At 34.6% G+C, this 14,789-nt stretch overlaps 1 protein-coding gene across 3 annotated transcripts in view; it reads right to left on the reverse strand.

The window, feature by feature from the left end:
• The window catches only part of LOC149263140 (MADS-box protein AGL24-like), a 293,922-nt gene that overhangs the window by 77,754 nt on the left and 201,379 nt on the right, over positions 1 to 14,789 (reverse strand). For all 3 annotated transcript variants that reach the window (XM_089387219.1, XM_089387216.1, XM_089387221.1), the window contains exons 3-4: positions 13,773 to 13,834; positions 13,582 to 13,681 (exon numbers count right to left, since the gene is read on the reverse strand). In XM_089387219.1, the coding sequence (XP_089243345.1) occupies positions 13,582 to 13,681; positions 13,773 to 13,834 (162 nt within the window). The remainder of the gene's footprint in view (positions 1 to 13,581; positions 13,682 to 13,772; positions 13,835 to 14,789) is intronic.

Consider the following 14,789-nt stretch of genomic DNA (forward strand, 5'->3'; position numbering starts at 1 on the left):
TCCAGCATGATTGGGAGAACTTATGTAAACAAGAGGAAATATTTTGGAGACAAAATTCTAGAGTGCAATGGTTAAAAGAAGGGGAATGAAACACCAGATTTTTCCACAAGTCAAACTTGGCAAACTGAGCTCATAATAGAATCTCTTCAATTAAAGATGAGGGAGGGAAATTGTTGAGCACCCACGAAGAATAGAAGCTGTATTAGTTCAACACTTCCGTGGGATTGCAAAGGAAAACATTTCAAACAGAGAGACTTACATTAAGGATCTAACTAGACATATACGAAGACTAGTGTCCAGAGAGGATAATTTCAACCTCAATACGCCTGTAACTGAAGAGGAAATTAGTGAAGCCCTCAAAGAAATGAAGAATGGTAAAGCCCCGGGTCCTGATGGTTTTAATGTGGATTTCTTTAAAGCTTGCTGGAATATTGTTAAACAAGATATTATGAATGTAGTAGAGGATTCCAGGAGGAATAGAACTATTTTGAAGGCACTAAACACCTCCTTCATTTCTCTGATCCCCAAACAGGATAATGCCCTAACTCTTGATAAGTTTAGAACCATAGCATTAAGCAATGTGGTTTACAAGATTATATCTAAGATTGTTGCAAATATACTCAAACCTCTTCTCCCCACTCTAGTTTCTGGGGAGAAATCTGGATATGTGGAAGGTAGACAAATTCTCAACAACATCATTCAAGCACAGGAGGTAGTGCACTCTCTGACTAGCAACAAGAAGGTTGGAATGATCATGCAACTAGACCTAGCTAAAGCCTATGATAAGTTGAATTGGACCTATATAAGCAGGGTTATTATTGCTTTTGGGTTTGATCATAATTGGGTTAGGTGGGTCATGGCTTTGGTAACTTCTTCTAGCTTTTCAATTTTGGTAAATGGCTCTCCCTCTGAGATTTTTTTTCCCTCAAGAGGCCTCAGGCAGGGAGATTCACTCTCTCCCTTTCTCTTTATACTCATGATGGAAGGACTTGGTATATCAATTAAGCAGGCAAAACAAGAAGGCAAATCAATGGTCTTCAACTTTCTGAGAATGGACAGACCTTGACTCATCAACAATTTGTGGATGATACCATGCTGCAGGGAGATGGAAGGACTTGGTATATCAATTAAGCAGGCGAAAGAAGAAGGCAAAATCAAGGGTCTTCAACTTTCTGAGAATGGACAGACCTTGACTCATCAACAATTTGTGGATGATACCATGCTGCAGGGAGTTCCGACAGTCGAAGAATCTTTGGCTTGCAAACAACTTCTAATTGACTTTGGCATGGCCACAAGTATGGAGGTTAATATTTTCAAATCTAAAATATTTTTCTTTAATACCGATATATCCATTCAAAGCAATATATCTAGAATTCTACGCTTTCAAAGAGATTCTCTTCCTTTGAAATATTTGGGAGTCCCCCTAACTGACAAACCACTTCATAAGAGCATATGGGAACCGGTAATTAATAAGATCCAGGATAAAATCAGGAATTGGACCATCGGATCTTTAAACTTGGCTGGCAGGTTGGTTCTTACAAAGGCTGTTCTCCAATCTATCCCAGTTTTTATGCTTTCAGCACTCCCAGCTCCAAAAGGAGTCATACAACATTTCAGAATCATTCAAAGAGACTTCCTTTGGGGTAAGGGGGAGAAAAAAAGAAAATGGGCCTTAGTTGCTTGGGAAAAGATTTGCAAACCCAAAAATCAAGGAGGCCTAGGCTTGGATGATCTAGAGGTTCTAAGCAGGGCTTTAGGAGCTAAATTATGGTGGAGATGGGTCAAAGAACCAAAGGCCCAGTGGGCTAGTATCTGGACAGAAAAATATGCCAACACTTGGGATATTAACGATCATATAAGGATGTCTGGAAATATAAAGGGCTCATATATCTGGAATAAGGCCTGGGAGAATAGAGACTTAGTTCAAAAGAATAGCTTCTGGGAAATTAGAGGGGGGGATCTGGCACTCTTTTGGGAAGATATATGGCAACAAGAACCAATCCTGCTAAAAGAGGAATTTGCGGACCTCAAGAGAGAGACAACCATCATGGGGTTATCAAAGGTCAAAGACTTTTGGGACCAAAACAATAATGTAGGCAAATGGAGAAAGTGGAGGAACATGATTTACAGGGTAGATAACCCCTTGAAAGCTAAGGTAGAGGCTCTCGTGCGAATATTGGAACAAAGGAAGATTCTTGTGACAGGGGAGCAAGACCGGTTGAGGTGGGGCAACAATAATGAGGGCACCTTTAATCTTAAGGAAGCAAAATGCAAACTCCTTGAGCTGGATTCTCTTAATCCAGATAGAATATGGCAGAATCTATGGACGCACCAAGGTTGGATGAAGATTAAACTCTTTATGTGGCTTGTTTATCATAAGAAAATTTTGACTTTGGGATAACATAAGGAAAAGGGGTGTTCTGGGGCCTTCCAGATGCCAGCTCTGTGAAGCCCAAGAAGAAACCATGGAACACCTCCTCAATAACTGTATCTTCACCTCTAGATTGTGGGATTCTTTCGCCAACATATTTCAAAATAGTGACAAGGACACTGGGTGTATCTTCAACACCCTAACCAAGTGGAGGCGAAATTACTCAGATAATGAAATTCTTGGTTCAGCTTGGGCTCTTACACCCAACTTCATTATTTGGAATGTCTGCAAAGAAAGGAATAAGAGAATTTTCAAAGATGAAAAAAGACCCCTCCAATGTCTTTTTGAGCAAACCTTGACACAACTTAAGGAGACAGTTAGTACCATTGTGCGAAATCCCCCTAAGAATCCACCCTCAGATACTAATATGAGGATTCTAAGACACTTGGGCATGCAGGGGCTTATTCCGCAGGGGCTGAACAGAAAGGTTAGGATAATGGACACTGAGCAGGACTATTGGCATCCTCCCCCTCAGGGCTGTCTGAAATATAACATTGACGGGGCCTCACAAGGAAACCCGGGCACTGCGAGCTTTGGAGGGGTGATAAGGGATGATACTGGTAATATCCTTTCCATCTTCCATGGCCATTTAGGCAGAGCTACAAATAACATGGCGGAATCCATGGCTATGGAGCAGTGCTTAGAACTCTTGGTGCAGGATAATCGGCAAAATGTCATTATCGAAGCTGACTCCGAGTTAATTATCAACACATTCAAAAAAATCAGCTGGGGCTCGGAGCCAGAGAAGGTTCCAAAACACTCGAGACTGATCCAAGTCTTTTAAAGGATCCAACTCCACCTCAAAGGCCTACGCACGGTAAGTTTTAACCATGTGCGAAGGTAGGCCAACAAACTGGCTGATTTACTAGCTAATCAAGGAGTGAAGTGTACCATAAACAGGGTAGCGATGGGTGGGCATGGATTGCCTCAGAGTGGTCTCGTGGATCGGTGCGACACCCAAGTTGACGAGGATATGATGGTGTATCGTATCAAAACCATGGAAGCTCTGTCCAATTAATTTGATTTAGTTATGAGTTGTAAGCTTTACCATTTTTTGTTCTTTCTTAAGTTTCTCGGAGAATTCTGCTACCCGAGGAGTTGGATAGAGGGACGGAGGTGTACTTTGCTTAGGCTCATACACGGTTACAAAGGACATGGCGGTAACTGCCGGAATCTGGGATATAGTGGTGACCAGAATATTCTTGATTCGCTGGAGAAGGATGCAAATCCACCCGCAGAGTGGTTTTCGGTGTATCGGGGGCCTCTCGGGATGGAAGTGGTTTATAAGATTTGGGAGCGATCCCACTCATCGTGCTACATGTGGCCGAGGGGTGGGTTTGTTTTCAACCCTTATCGCACGTTAACCAGCAGTAGTTTTGCTCGGTGCGATATATTCCTTAGCCGTCGGATCAAGCACGGCGGTTCCACAACTTCGATTCATCGGGCATGTCAGTGGGTTCATAAGGTTAAAAGACAGGCTTCTTGGTTGCGCGATATTCTCCTCTACCATTGGATCAAGTGGGGAGGATCGACGGTCAGGATTTGGCGCGCACATTGGTGGGTCCAAACTGTTAATTGGGGGGAGTCTTGGCTCAGTGAGGTCCTCCACTGCCGTTGGCTGGGGCAAGGAGTTCTAATTGTGGAGAGTAAAGGCTTTCTCTCCCTTCCGAATTTGATAGGTTGTTTTTGTGGCCTTGGTACTTTTTGCTTTTAAGGGTGGTGTAGTTTTGTGGGAAGGGGTTGGAGTTGTCACACTTAACTCAAGACCCTTGGTTTTCTAGAAAGTAGTTTTGACTAAAATCCATGTTTCTATGTGGATGGATGTATTTTATGTAAATACTTTTCTGATTTAATGACAACGAAGGTACGACTCTTGCTTTAGCAAAAAAAAAAGATCACTTAATAGAAATAAACTAAAAAATAATTATTATAAAAATAAAATAATTATGCTATGATAAAATTAATATTGTTTATACACACATACATACATACATATATATATTAAATTTATTAAAATATATTTTTAATATAATAATAATTCATTTAAAATTGAAAATATAAATAAAAACTATAATGTATGATAATGGAAATAATAGAAAAATGAAAAAATAAAAAAGATATAAAACTAAAAACAAAAAATTAGTAACTAATAGAAATGTAAGTGGTTAAACATCTCAAAAAAAACCTCAACCTATCACCTTACAAATAAATAAACTTAAATAATAATAAAAATAACAAAAAAAAATTCAATATTAAACTATGGGTAAGTGAAAAAAAAAATTGGTTAAACAAAAACTAATACGCAATCAAACGAAAAACTAAATGTGTAATACCATGTCTAGTGAAGGCATAGTAACACAATACTCACTAAAATTTATAGCAAACTAAATAATATTTCTATTTTGAATAGGGAAATTAGTCATAGAATTTCTAATATCCAAAGTAACATGTGACTTACTCGTTAAGGTTTCAATATCCAAAATGTTCATATATGGAAATTTAATAACATCATATGCAGCAATATTATTGTTTTAAAAGGGAACTTAGCAGAAGGTAACTTATTCATATAGGCTTTAATATCTGAAGCATTAATATAAGGAAATGCTAACTCAACTTGTTGTATGCCCTCCTACTAACGTGTTGTTTACAGGAAAAGCTTGAGCCCAAGCAAATCCTAAGAACCCTGATTACCAATACTCTAGATAGAACCCCGAGTTTCATAGGAATTGTAGGTTAAATAAAGGAATGGCTCGCATGGGGCTTAGACACCGAGACTCCACCACACCAAACCAAGGTTGAGCTTGTCAAATAGAGGTAGTGGAGGTAGAGGTCAGCGTCTAGTTGATGAGGGGAGGGGGCGTGGAGTGGGTCTCATCCCGAGGTCGAGGCAAAAACAGCATACAAAGTCGCGTCCTCATCCACAGCAAGTGTTAGATTAGAAGAATGGGAGGACAAGATGAATTCAACACCTGGACCGAGCAGGGTAGAGCTAGTTCGAGATTGGGGAGACATTATTATTGACCTAGAACACACTAGAGGGTAAACAAATATTTATACATAGACTTTGCTTCTATATTGGCGAATGAATACCCTAATGGTAAAATTGATGACAACAAAACTAGAAGATCATGGATAGTGTGAGGGAGAGTTGCCTTTGCTTTGGCAGGACGTTTAGCAGATCAAATTTGGCCTAAGCCAAGTGGTAGGGTGATTGGAAAGAATAGAGACTCACATTCCATGTGTTTCTCTGTTGACCTAGCAGGAATCCACTACAACGAACCCAACCCTAATAGAATCATTTGATAATTAACACTTTTCATTTTCAATTTGCAACCTTCGGACATTGTCTAGTTAGTGTTATAGTTTAGCAAGACATTGTAGTGTTTTTAGCATTGTTAGCCTTCATGAGAAATTTTAAATTTTGTTCAGGATATGACTCTACGAAATGGTCAACAAACCTAGTTTCCCATTGGGAAGGTTAAGAGCATCTAGTTCTTTCTAGAACTTGCATCTACAATCTTTCTTTCAAAAAGAAATAGAAATATCCAATACTACCTTAACAAAGAATTATTATTGACCTAGGAGTTTATATATGGACATTAAGAAGTGGTTTCCATGTATGACTTAATCTCTTAAATACACTAATGTCACGTATGCAACTCAAGGACTCGAATAAAACACTAACTATTTAGATAAGACATGAGTAAAATATAATTAATGGAATTAGAAGTCTAATGGTGCAATTGCTCAATGGTGCACTTTAAATAAAAAAATGATTAATTTTAAGGATAATATCCAATTTAATTTAGAGATATAGTTAACCGATTGTTAATATGTGAAGGTGGCAATAAAATCACATAAATAAGGATTTTAAAACCATAAAGGTTTCTAAAACATTGATCCCAAAGCATTGGCTATTTATACCTAACTTATAACACATTTCCATGAAAATAAATTATGGAAGATAAGTTATTGTAGTTCTTGTAACCATACCCAATTTGGAAAGATGATATAGATAATCAAAATCATAATATAAATAGTTACTACTTCACTAGAGTTTAAAGAATAAAATCAAGTTGGACAATAAATTAAGAAGGTAAGTTTGAGATGGGAATTCCACAAATGAAGTATTGCAATGATTTCTGTAGCAAAATCAATATGCATAAGGCACCATTGAGCATGTTTAAATATCAACAAATCTTACCTGTAATTGAAATTGCCATTCATATGTCATGTATAATGAGCATGACCAAAATAATCTGATAGTAATGCAAGAGATCCGCAAAATTGATCAAACTATTACCCTTGAAAAATAATGATCAATATATGATCTTTTGAAACTGGTATGGTTGAAGGAATGATTAGCCTAGCTATTTTGGAGCACCATGTTGTTCGCTCATGCATGAATAATCCTATACACTAAAATTTGTATATACTTGTCCTAAGACAAAGATTTTTCATAACACAGAACTTAAATGATGATCATAGTAAAAAGTTACCTTTAATTCGTAGATGAGAAAACAATAGGAAGTGTTGTCCGATGTTAGAATTTGATCAAAGAATTTGGAAGTCATGGTGTGATAATCATGATAGAATAATCAAAACAATCATCAAAGCACATTGAGATGCATGTCATAACGAGCTATTGAATGTGCTCATATAATAAGTTTTTATCAGTCACAAAAACAATTACATATGTGTCAAATTATTATGCATTCAAATAAGTTACCTAGTTGGTTACTATGTCTAATAACATGAATTCAGGATCAGGATCACCATGTTGAGTAGTGGGCATGACACCTACAAATTAGAAATATATTTGTATACATACATGTCAATGGTGTGAAGGTCAATATTCTTACACAATAAAATTGGGAATTCCAAATGTGAAATTATAATTTTTTTGTAGGAAGAGTGTGATCAAGTTGAATCATTCCTAGATAGAAGTGGATAAAACATGATAAAAACCATAAATGGTGATGACATTTAGTGTCCAAAATTATTATCTCCTATTTGGTATAGAAAACCTTGGGATGCATTAATCAAGGATGTGAGGTAACATTATAACCTAGGGGGTTAATCTAGTGATATTGATCACTACAAGACAAAGAAAAAACATGCTAAGCTAATAATTGATGCATTTATAATATCATGTTAGACATGGAAATTTTACTTCTATTTTGATGACTTAAGTAGAACCATCAATAATTTATTTCTCAATTTCATTGTCCATAAGAATATATTTTCATGGCTTTAGATAATTAGGGCTCACTCAAAATTTTTGATATTATACAGTGATAAGAAAAATATATTAAAACTCAGGCAACTCATTGATGTGTTGACTATACATAACCCATAAATATTAATCATTTGGTTACAATATGAGAAAACTTAATCAAAAGACAATCAACATCTTGACAATATCATACATCATATCTTATAAAATATTTCAAGATGACCTTCGGCATCCATCTACAAGATAGGCATTTTCAAGGCTTTCTATGGCAATAGATGTGATATATGGCAGCATTACTTATCTTTTCATATATATTAGTGATTTTGATTATGTTGATTAGTCATAAAAAGAGTGTTACTAATGTTTTATAATATACTGAGAACTAAGTTAATTAACCATGATACGAGTTTTCATGACGTTTTATTTATTCCACATAAGTTATGTGTTCAGATGATTATCATGGATGATGAAAATAATATGATGTGATATTCTTTTGCTAACGATATTCCATGGTGTTATGGAATTTTGTAATTGCAAGCGGTTCCTTTCATGATGTTATTTTATGAATCATGATTATGTGTTCTTCTGATAACATGCAATACCATATGGTTCTCAACTATTTTGGATGTTATGATGATGACAATGATGATGTTTTTTCCCTTGATGGAATGAAATAGTTAACATGTGGTTCTTCTCTATGTATAATGCAAGGATGATGTTAAGATTATTACCAATTTATTGGTTGCATGATATGAGGTGGATCTTGACAAAAATTCGATCCACAAGCATCGAAGATCATTTCACTCTATGATCTCATGAGAACCCATATATAAATAAGAAATCCCTACAAAGTAACACCTTATTGCCTAGGGAGAAGCTCAACCAACAAACCTTTTCTAACAATTATTTTACATTACCTAATGCTTCATAGGACATGATATCATCTAGAGGGACCATATTATGTAATGCCAAAGGGCCAAGAGAATGGTTTGAGTAATACTCATAAATGGAGTTGTGATGGATTTTCAATGACTAGGGCTGCATATTAGGTTTGAGTTGAGGAGGAAAGCTTAGATCTTCCTTTCAAGATGCTTGGAGTATGTGGGTCACAATACTAGAAAGATGTGTGTTGAGGCATATTGGGCCTCATATCATGAAGTTAAACATAGGCCAAATCAAGCCTTCATAGTTATGTTTAAGGTGAAGGAGATGGGTATAGTTGTACTTAAACTTTCTTAGAGTTACGATATGGACTTTTGATGCCTATTCCAATCACACCATGATGGGTGGATCTTATCCTCTCTAAAACATAACGTAGTTCTATGGAATATATAAAAAATAAGAAAATCCTACAAGTAACCTAATTAACTTGTGGATGAAGCTTCCTAAAGGGGGAGTATGTAAGTCCCTGTGCTATATGCATCTTGACCAGACTTTTTGTATGATAAATACTAATAATCATACAACTAATTATCTAATATAAAATCAACAAACAACATAATAACTAAAATTAAAGAAAGTCGAATTTAAAATAAAATCAATTAAAATTTGAAAATAAAGTAATATGAGCTATCAAAAGTTGCATTATTAAGAAAATTTAATATAAAAAGAATAATTGCATGAATGGCAAATAAAGTGTATGAATGGTTATTTTTGTAGGGATACAACTGACCATTCATTATTTAATAAATGTTGAGGAAATGATGTGGTATGATATTTTGGACTTAAGTTTTAAATTTGGGTGATTTAGTTATGGATGAGAACTAATAGACGTTGACTAGATTGTGATATAGGTGGAGTATTGCTAGTATAGGCTTTTTTTTAATTTGGTTTTGACGGTTCTTAGTAGTAGACTAGGGGTTTCTAAATCCCAAAGATCTTCATCATCTTCCCATTCACAAGTCAAGTTCATTTTGTATCTTTGAAGTAAATCTCTTTCATTCTCCTTGCTTATCTATTGCATGTAGTTTTGTTATTTCTTTGTAGTCATTTCTTCTTTATCTAGATTCTATCAAAGATATATTGTTAGCTAGTTATCTTAGATAATGATATACAATTTACTTCAAAAACATTTTGTTTATTTTATGCAATCAAATACATTTGTGGGTGGTACACTAAGGAAGTTCTACATATACATGTCACAATTTCTCATAGCCCATCCCTTAAAGCCACAACATCTCTTAGATTTTATAGCATAATTAATTACTTCAATATACCAAATATTATATGAAAAACATGTTATTATACATGTCAATTAATAGTAATGATATCTCTAACTGTCCTAATTTATTTCTTAAACACATGACCTTGTAAGTAAATACAAATAATATCTTTAATGGCCTTAACTTATTAAATGAGAAAAAATAAATTACATACTTAAAAATATAGTTTCAATCCAAAATTTTAATTAAAAAATATAACTTATAAAACATAATGCAATTAGAGAATACACCCGATCAGTAATTTAAAAATTTATAAAAAAAAAAAAAAATTAAATATATCAAAACACGACATTAATTTACTATAATAAAAAAATATACTTATTTAAAATTTTACATAATTAACCACAACTAAACTGATGGTTCACCCCATAACATCCCACCATAAAACATTATTAAATTTGAAACACAAAAATAGATATTATTCCTCAACTTTATAAGACATAATCATATCTATCAACACTCTAACTTTATCCAATGTCATTAAAAATATTACAATCAACACGCTAAAATTATGCAATGTCATTAAAAAAAATACATCACCAATGTTAAAAAATAAATGTTATTTATACATTAATGAATATTATTTAAACATCAAATATACAATATATCATATCATAATCATGGATACGTTTTTTAAAAATTAAACAGGTTATAACACCGCCGTGAACCACTATTAAATTAAAAAAAAAAACTGAAAATGGCCCTAGACAACCACAATTAACAAAAATATAGGAGTTGAGAAGAAAAGGCATCGTAAATAATATAATGTTTTTTGAAAACACATAAAAGAATATTTTTAAAGGAAAATTATAAATAATATAATATAGAAATAAAATACCATATCCATCAACAACGGAAATAATAAACCAACCACACTCAATACTCAAATGGTTGATCCACATTAATTCGAAAAATATCATCGTCTAATGTGATCAACAGTGTTTCTTTTTTCCTTAACTACACAACTTTCCCCCAACTTCATTTTATAACACCACACTTCATTGTTTCTTTTTTCCTTAACTTCACAACTTTGCCCAACTTCATATTATAACTCCACACTTGATCTAACTGGTATACATGATCTACAAAGAATACTGTGTACTCATGGATGAATTAATTCTACGCTTAAGGCGATGTCATATATATTTTTTTTGACAAGTTCGGTTGCTATGTATTAATCTGAAAAGAGGGAGGCAGGGGAGGCAGGTTGACAAGTTTGATGATTTAATTTTACGTCCGGCAGCACGAAGATACATGGGTGAATTATATTTGAATTTTCTTTTCGGTTTCTATTTTGTGGTTTTTGTCGTGATTTATAAACTTTAGATGTTTTTTACCATTATATAAATTTACAATAGGCACAGTACTCTTATTTAGCTTACTAATATATATTTGGCAAAATTGAGATGGCAAGATGATGCAGAAGAAACTAAACATAGCAAGGAGTAGTTAGCCACTTGGGTCGGTCGGGCGGTTCAGATCAATGCCCGAATTTTGTAGTCCAGATTTGTTTTCTTCTTCCTAAGGAGACCCTCTCTTTTACAACAGCAATTGTATGTCTTCGATCCTGCTTCTTAGCGCAACTACCTCATCCTCAAGCTTGTCGACCTGCTTCCCTCTCGCATCAATGTTTGTTGAGTTTTCATAAGCTACCACCCTTTGACGATACATTGGGTCCATTATTTAAGAGCGCTGCACTTTAATCTCCTTTAATCTGAGTCAATTCCTTTGCACATTGTAGGCATAAAGACAAGTAGGGAGGGGCGGCAGGTGGGGGCTTGGAGAACTCTAAAGTTGACTTGAGACATGGCATGGTGCCTCATTCCCTGATAGCCAGCCAAAGCGAGGGCGTCTCCTACCCCACTAACATGAATCCATCTTTAGAATGATAACACGTCGCCAAGGAGCAGTGTGCAAGAAAACTCCCTCCTAGGATGATATTTCCAGAGTCGGCCTGAGAAAATTGGAGAATTGCCGAAAAGTGAGGTCGCAAGTCCAGTCGTGGAGAGAGATTGAGAACTCGCACCCTAGAAAAGCGACCGAATTCTCAACACATGTCAAGAAAAACCCCAACCAACCATGGGTGGAAATTACAAACAGGTTAAGATTGGGAGAAAAATCATCTGAGATTTACAACCGCGATCCTGTAGATACCAGCCAGAGTCGCCAAGATCCCAATATGACCTCATCATTTCCCTTTATGGAGAGAGATCAACCATGATTTGCATACGGGAGATCAAGCAGATGGGTTGTCTCTTTTGGGCCATGGGGAGTAAATGTTGCATGAATGGAGAGAGGCCTCACATGGAAACCAACGTCAAGCACCTCCAGTGAACATTGAGTAATGAAATTGATGTGTGAAGTCTCACGCTATTCTGCAGATTCGAGTTTAACGACATCACGTGGAGGGTGAAAAGGTGGCTGTGAGGCAGGGGAGAGAGAAGAGGTGTCATCGCACAGACGTACTGGGAAAGACAAAGAATAATCAAGCCGCTAACGAGAAGGAAGTGACAAGGGATGACAGAGGCAGCTAATACATTCTTGTTATACCATGTATGGGGGAGAGGGTAAGGGAGAGACAAGGGGAAGGGGGAACATAAAGGGGTTAGGGTATAGAGTAGGTGCTAAAGGCTCCATGATATCTAAAGTTTCTTCTAACAAATGAAAGGTTTTATTGGCCGTTAGATCAGCTTCAGTGTTAAGGTTTTGGAGGATATGACAAGCTAGAAAGGCTTTAAAGGAGGAAAAGATGCTCTGAGCACGAAGAAGAGTTTGGTTTAGATGATTTCCCTAGGCAAGGGAGGAGTTTTTGAGGTGCTCAATGATCACATAGGAGTCCCACAGGATTATGATGTTTTTTATTTCTCTCTTTATGGCTACGAGGAGCCCCATATACAAGATTTAAACTTCCATTTGATTGTTGGTCTTCATGCCTAGACCCCATTGATTTCGAAAGTTCCTTCTGAAAAACGAAAGGCATTATTAACCATTAAATCAGTGTTAGTGTTAAGGTTTTGGAAGATATGCCAAGCTTGAAAGGTTTCAAAGGAGGAAAGGATGCTCTGAGCATGAAGAAGAGTTTGGCTAGTTTGGCTTATATGATTGTCGTAGGCAAGAGAGGAGTTTCGAAGGTGCCTAATGATCAGATAGAAGTCCCCAAAAATTATGATGTTTTTTATTTTACTTTTTATGACTAGAAAAAGCCCCATATACAAATTGTAAACTTCCACTTAATTGTTTGTCTTGATGCCTAAGCCCCATGCGTATTTATTCACAATGATTCCATCGAAATTAAAAAAAATCCCTCCGACCACCCTTTACAATTACAATTACGATAACAATTACTTTACATAATATATGTTATTTTATATATATCTAAAAATCTAGGGAAAATTATTATTTACGCTATTGCACAACCATCACCAAAAGCACGGAGTCCTTTAGGCTGCACATGATGCTTCGATACTTCTTTTATTTGCATTAATCTCATATGCATAAAATACGAAAACCATAACAATGATTCATAGTGAAAGAATTTAATCTTTAAACGTACGTAATTCAACTTCTAAATAATGGACGTATATTATTTATTTTAGCAAAATCTAAAATACTGTACTTATTAATTATAAATATATTTATATTAATATTTTTCTTAGAATAATTGATAAACTAAAATGTTTTTTTAAACTTACCTTTTCTGATCTAACACGAGTCAGTCCAGATTCAAGCTTTTGCTCTAACTGTTGAAGCTCTTTTAATCCAAGACCATCAAGCCAGTCACCTTTCACTCGACTATAAAAGCGTAACAAAATCGTTAACATTGTTTTCAAAAACAGAATAAATATGATTGTAAGAATTAGAAACTTAACAAAAACATTGTCACCTAATCAACCGTTGTAGATCTTCAATCTCTCGATGCATATTGATCACTTCTTCATTATCACACTGAAAGGCAATAAAAATATTTGATCTTTATTACATAACATTCTTCACATATAACGAATGCAAACACAAATACAAAATATCATTTTTCAGATACAACAATTGCGAACATAAGTATATAACATATCATTTTAAATTAAAAAAAAAAAAAAACATAAATATAAGCTTAGTATTTTTTTATTATAAAAAATTTCAAAATTTTTTAATATCAAAATTTTCATTATTTTGAATTTATAATATTAAATATTAATATTTATTTATATATGGCACATGATGTGCATGATGTAATGGCTGGGGCGGATGGCTTTCACACCCCCCACCCAAGTTCAAATCCTGCGGAGGTTGTAAATGGTTGTAAAGTGTAATGAGATGGGTCCCACCGAAGCTTACAAAAAAAAAAAATATTCATTTATATATGAATAAATATATAATTATTATAATAATATGTCAGAAATTTTGGTTTATTGGACCTAAAGAAACGAATTATTTAGTTTGATTTGAGATTTTATTCTACGAAATTCACTGTTACACAAATAGATATTTATATTTTAAAATTTTCCTATTTTGAAAATATAATATGGAATATTTATATTAATTTTGTATATAAATAAATAAATAATAATTATAATAATATGTGAGATGAATATTAATATTATATATATCTGTAATCAGATAATAATAAAAAGTGTGGTGAAACTCTTTTGACGAAGTCTTTTCGAAATTGGTTGATAATTTTTTAAGAAGTCTGATTTATTCTTGTTACAAGGTTTTTAGAATAAGTTAAATGACAAGTTAACAGAGGCTGGTAAGATTCCGCGGGAAGAGATAGTTGAAATAAATAAGAATTATTTTGTTATTATTATTATTAATATGTGTATATTAATTTTTTTATAAGTCTGATTTATCATTGTTACAAGGATTTTAAAATAAGTTAAATAACAAGTTAACAGAGGCCGGG

The sequence above is a fragment of the Pinus tabuliformis genome, chromosome 6 (genome assembly GCF_031772625.1).
Source record: "Pinus tabuliformis cultivar Carrire ecotype Pingquan chromosome 6, CPIR1, whole genome shotgun sequence".
In the NCBI taxonomy this organism is placed as follows: Eukaryota; Viridiplantae; Streptophyta; class Pinopsida; order Pinales; family Pinaceae; genus Pinus; species Pinus tabuliformis.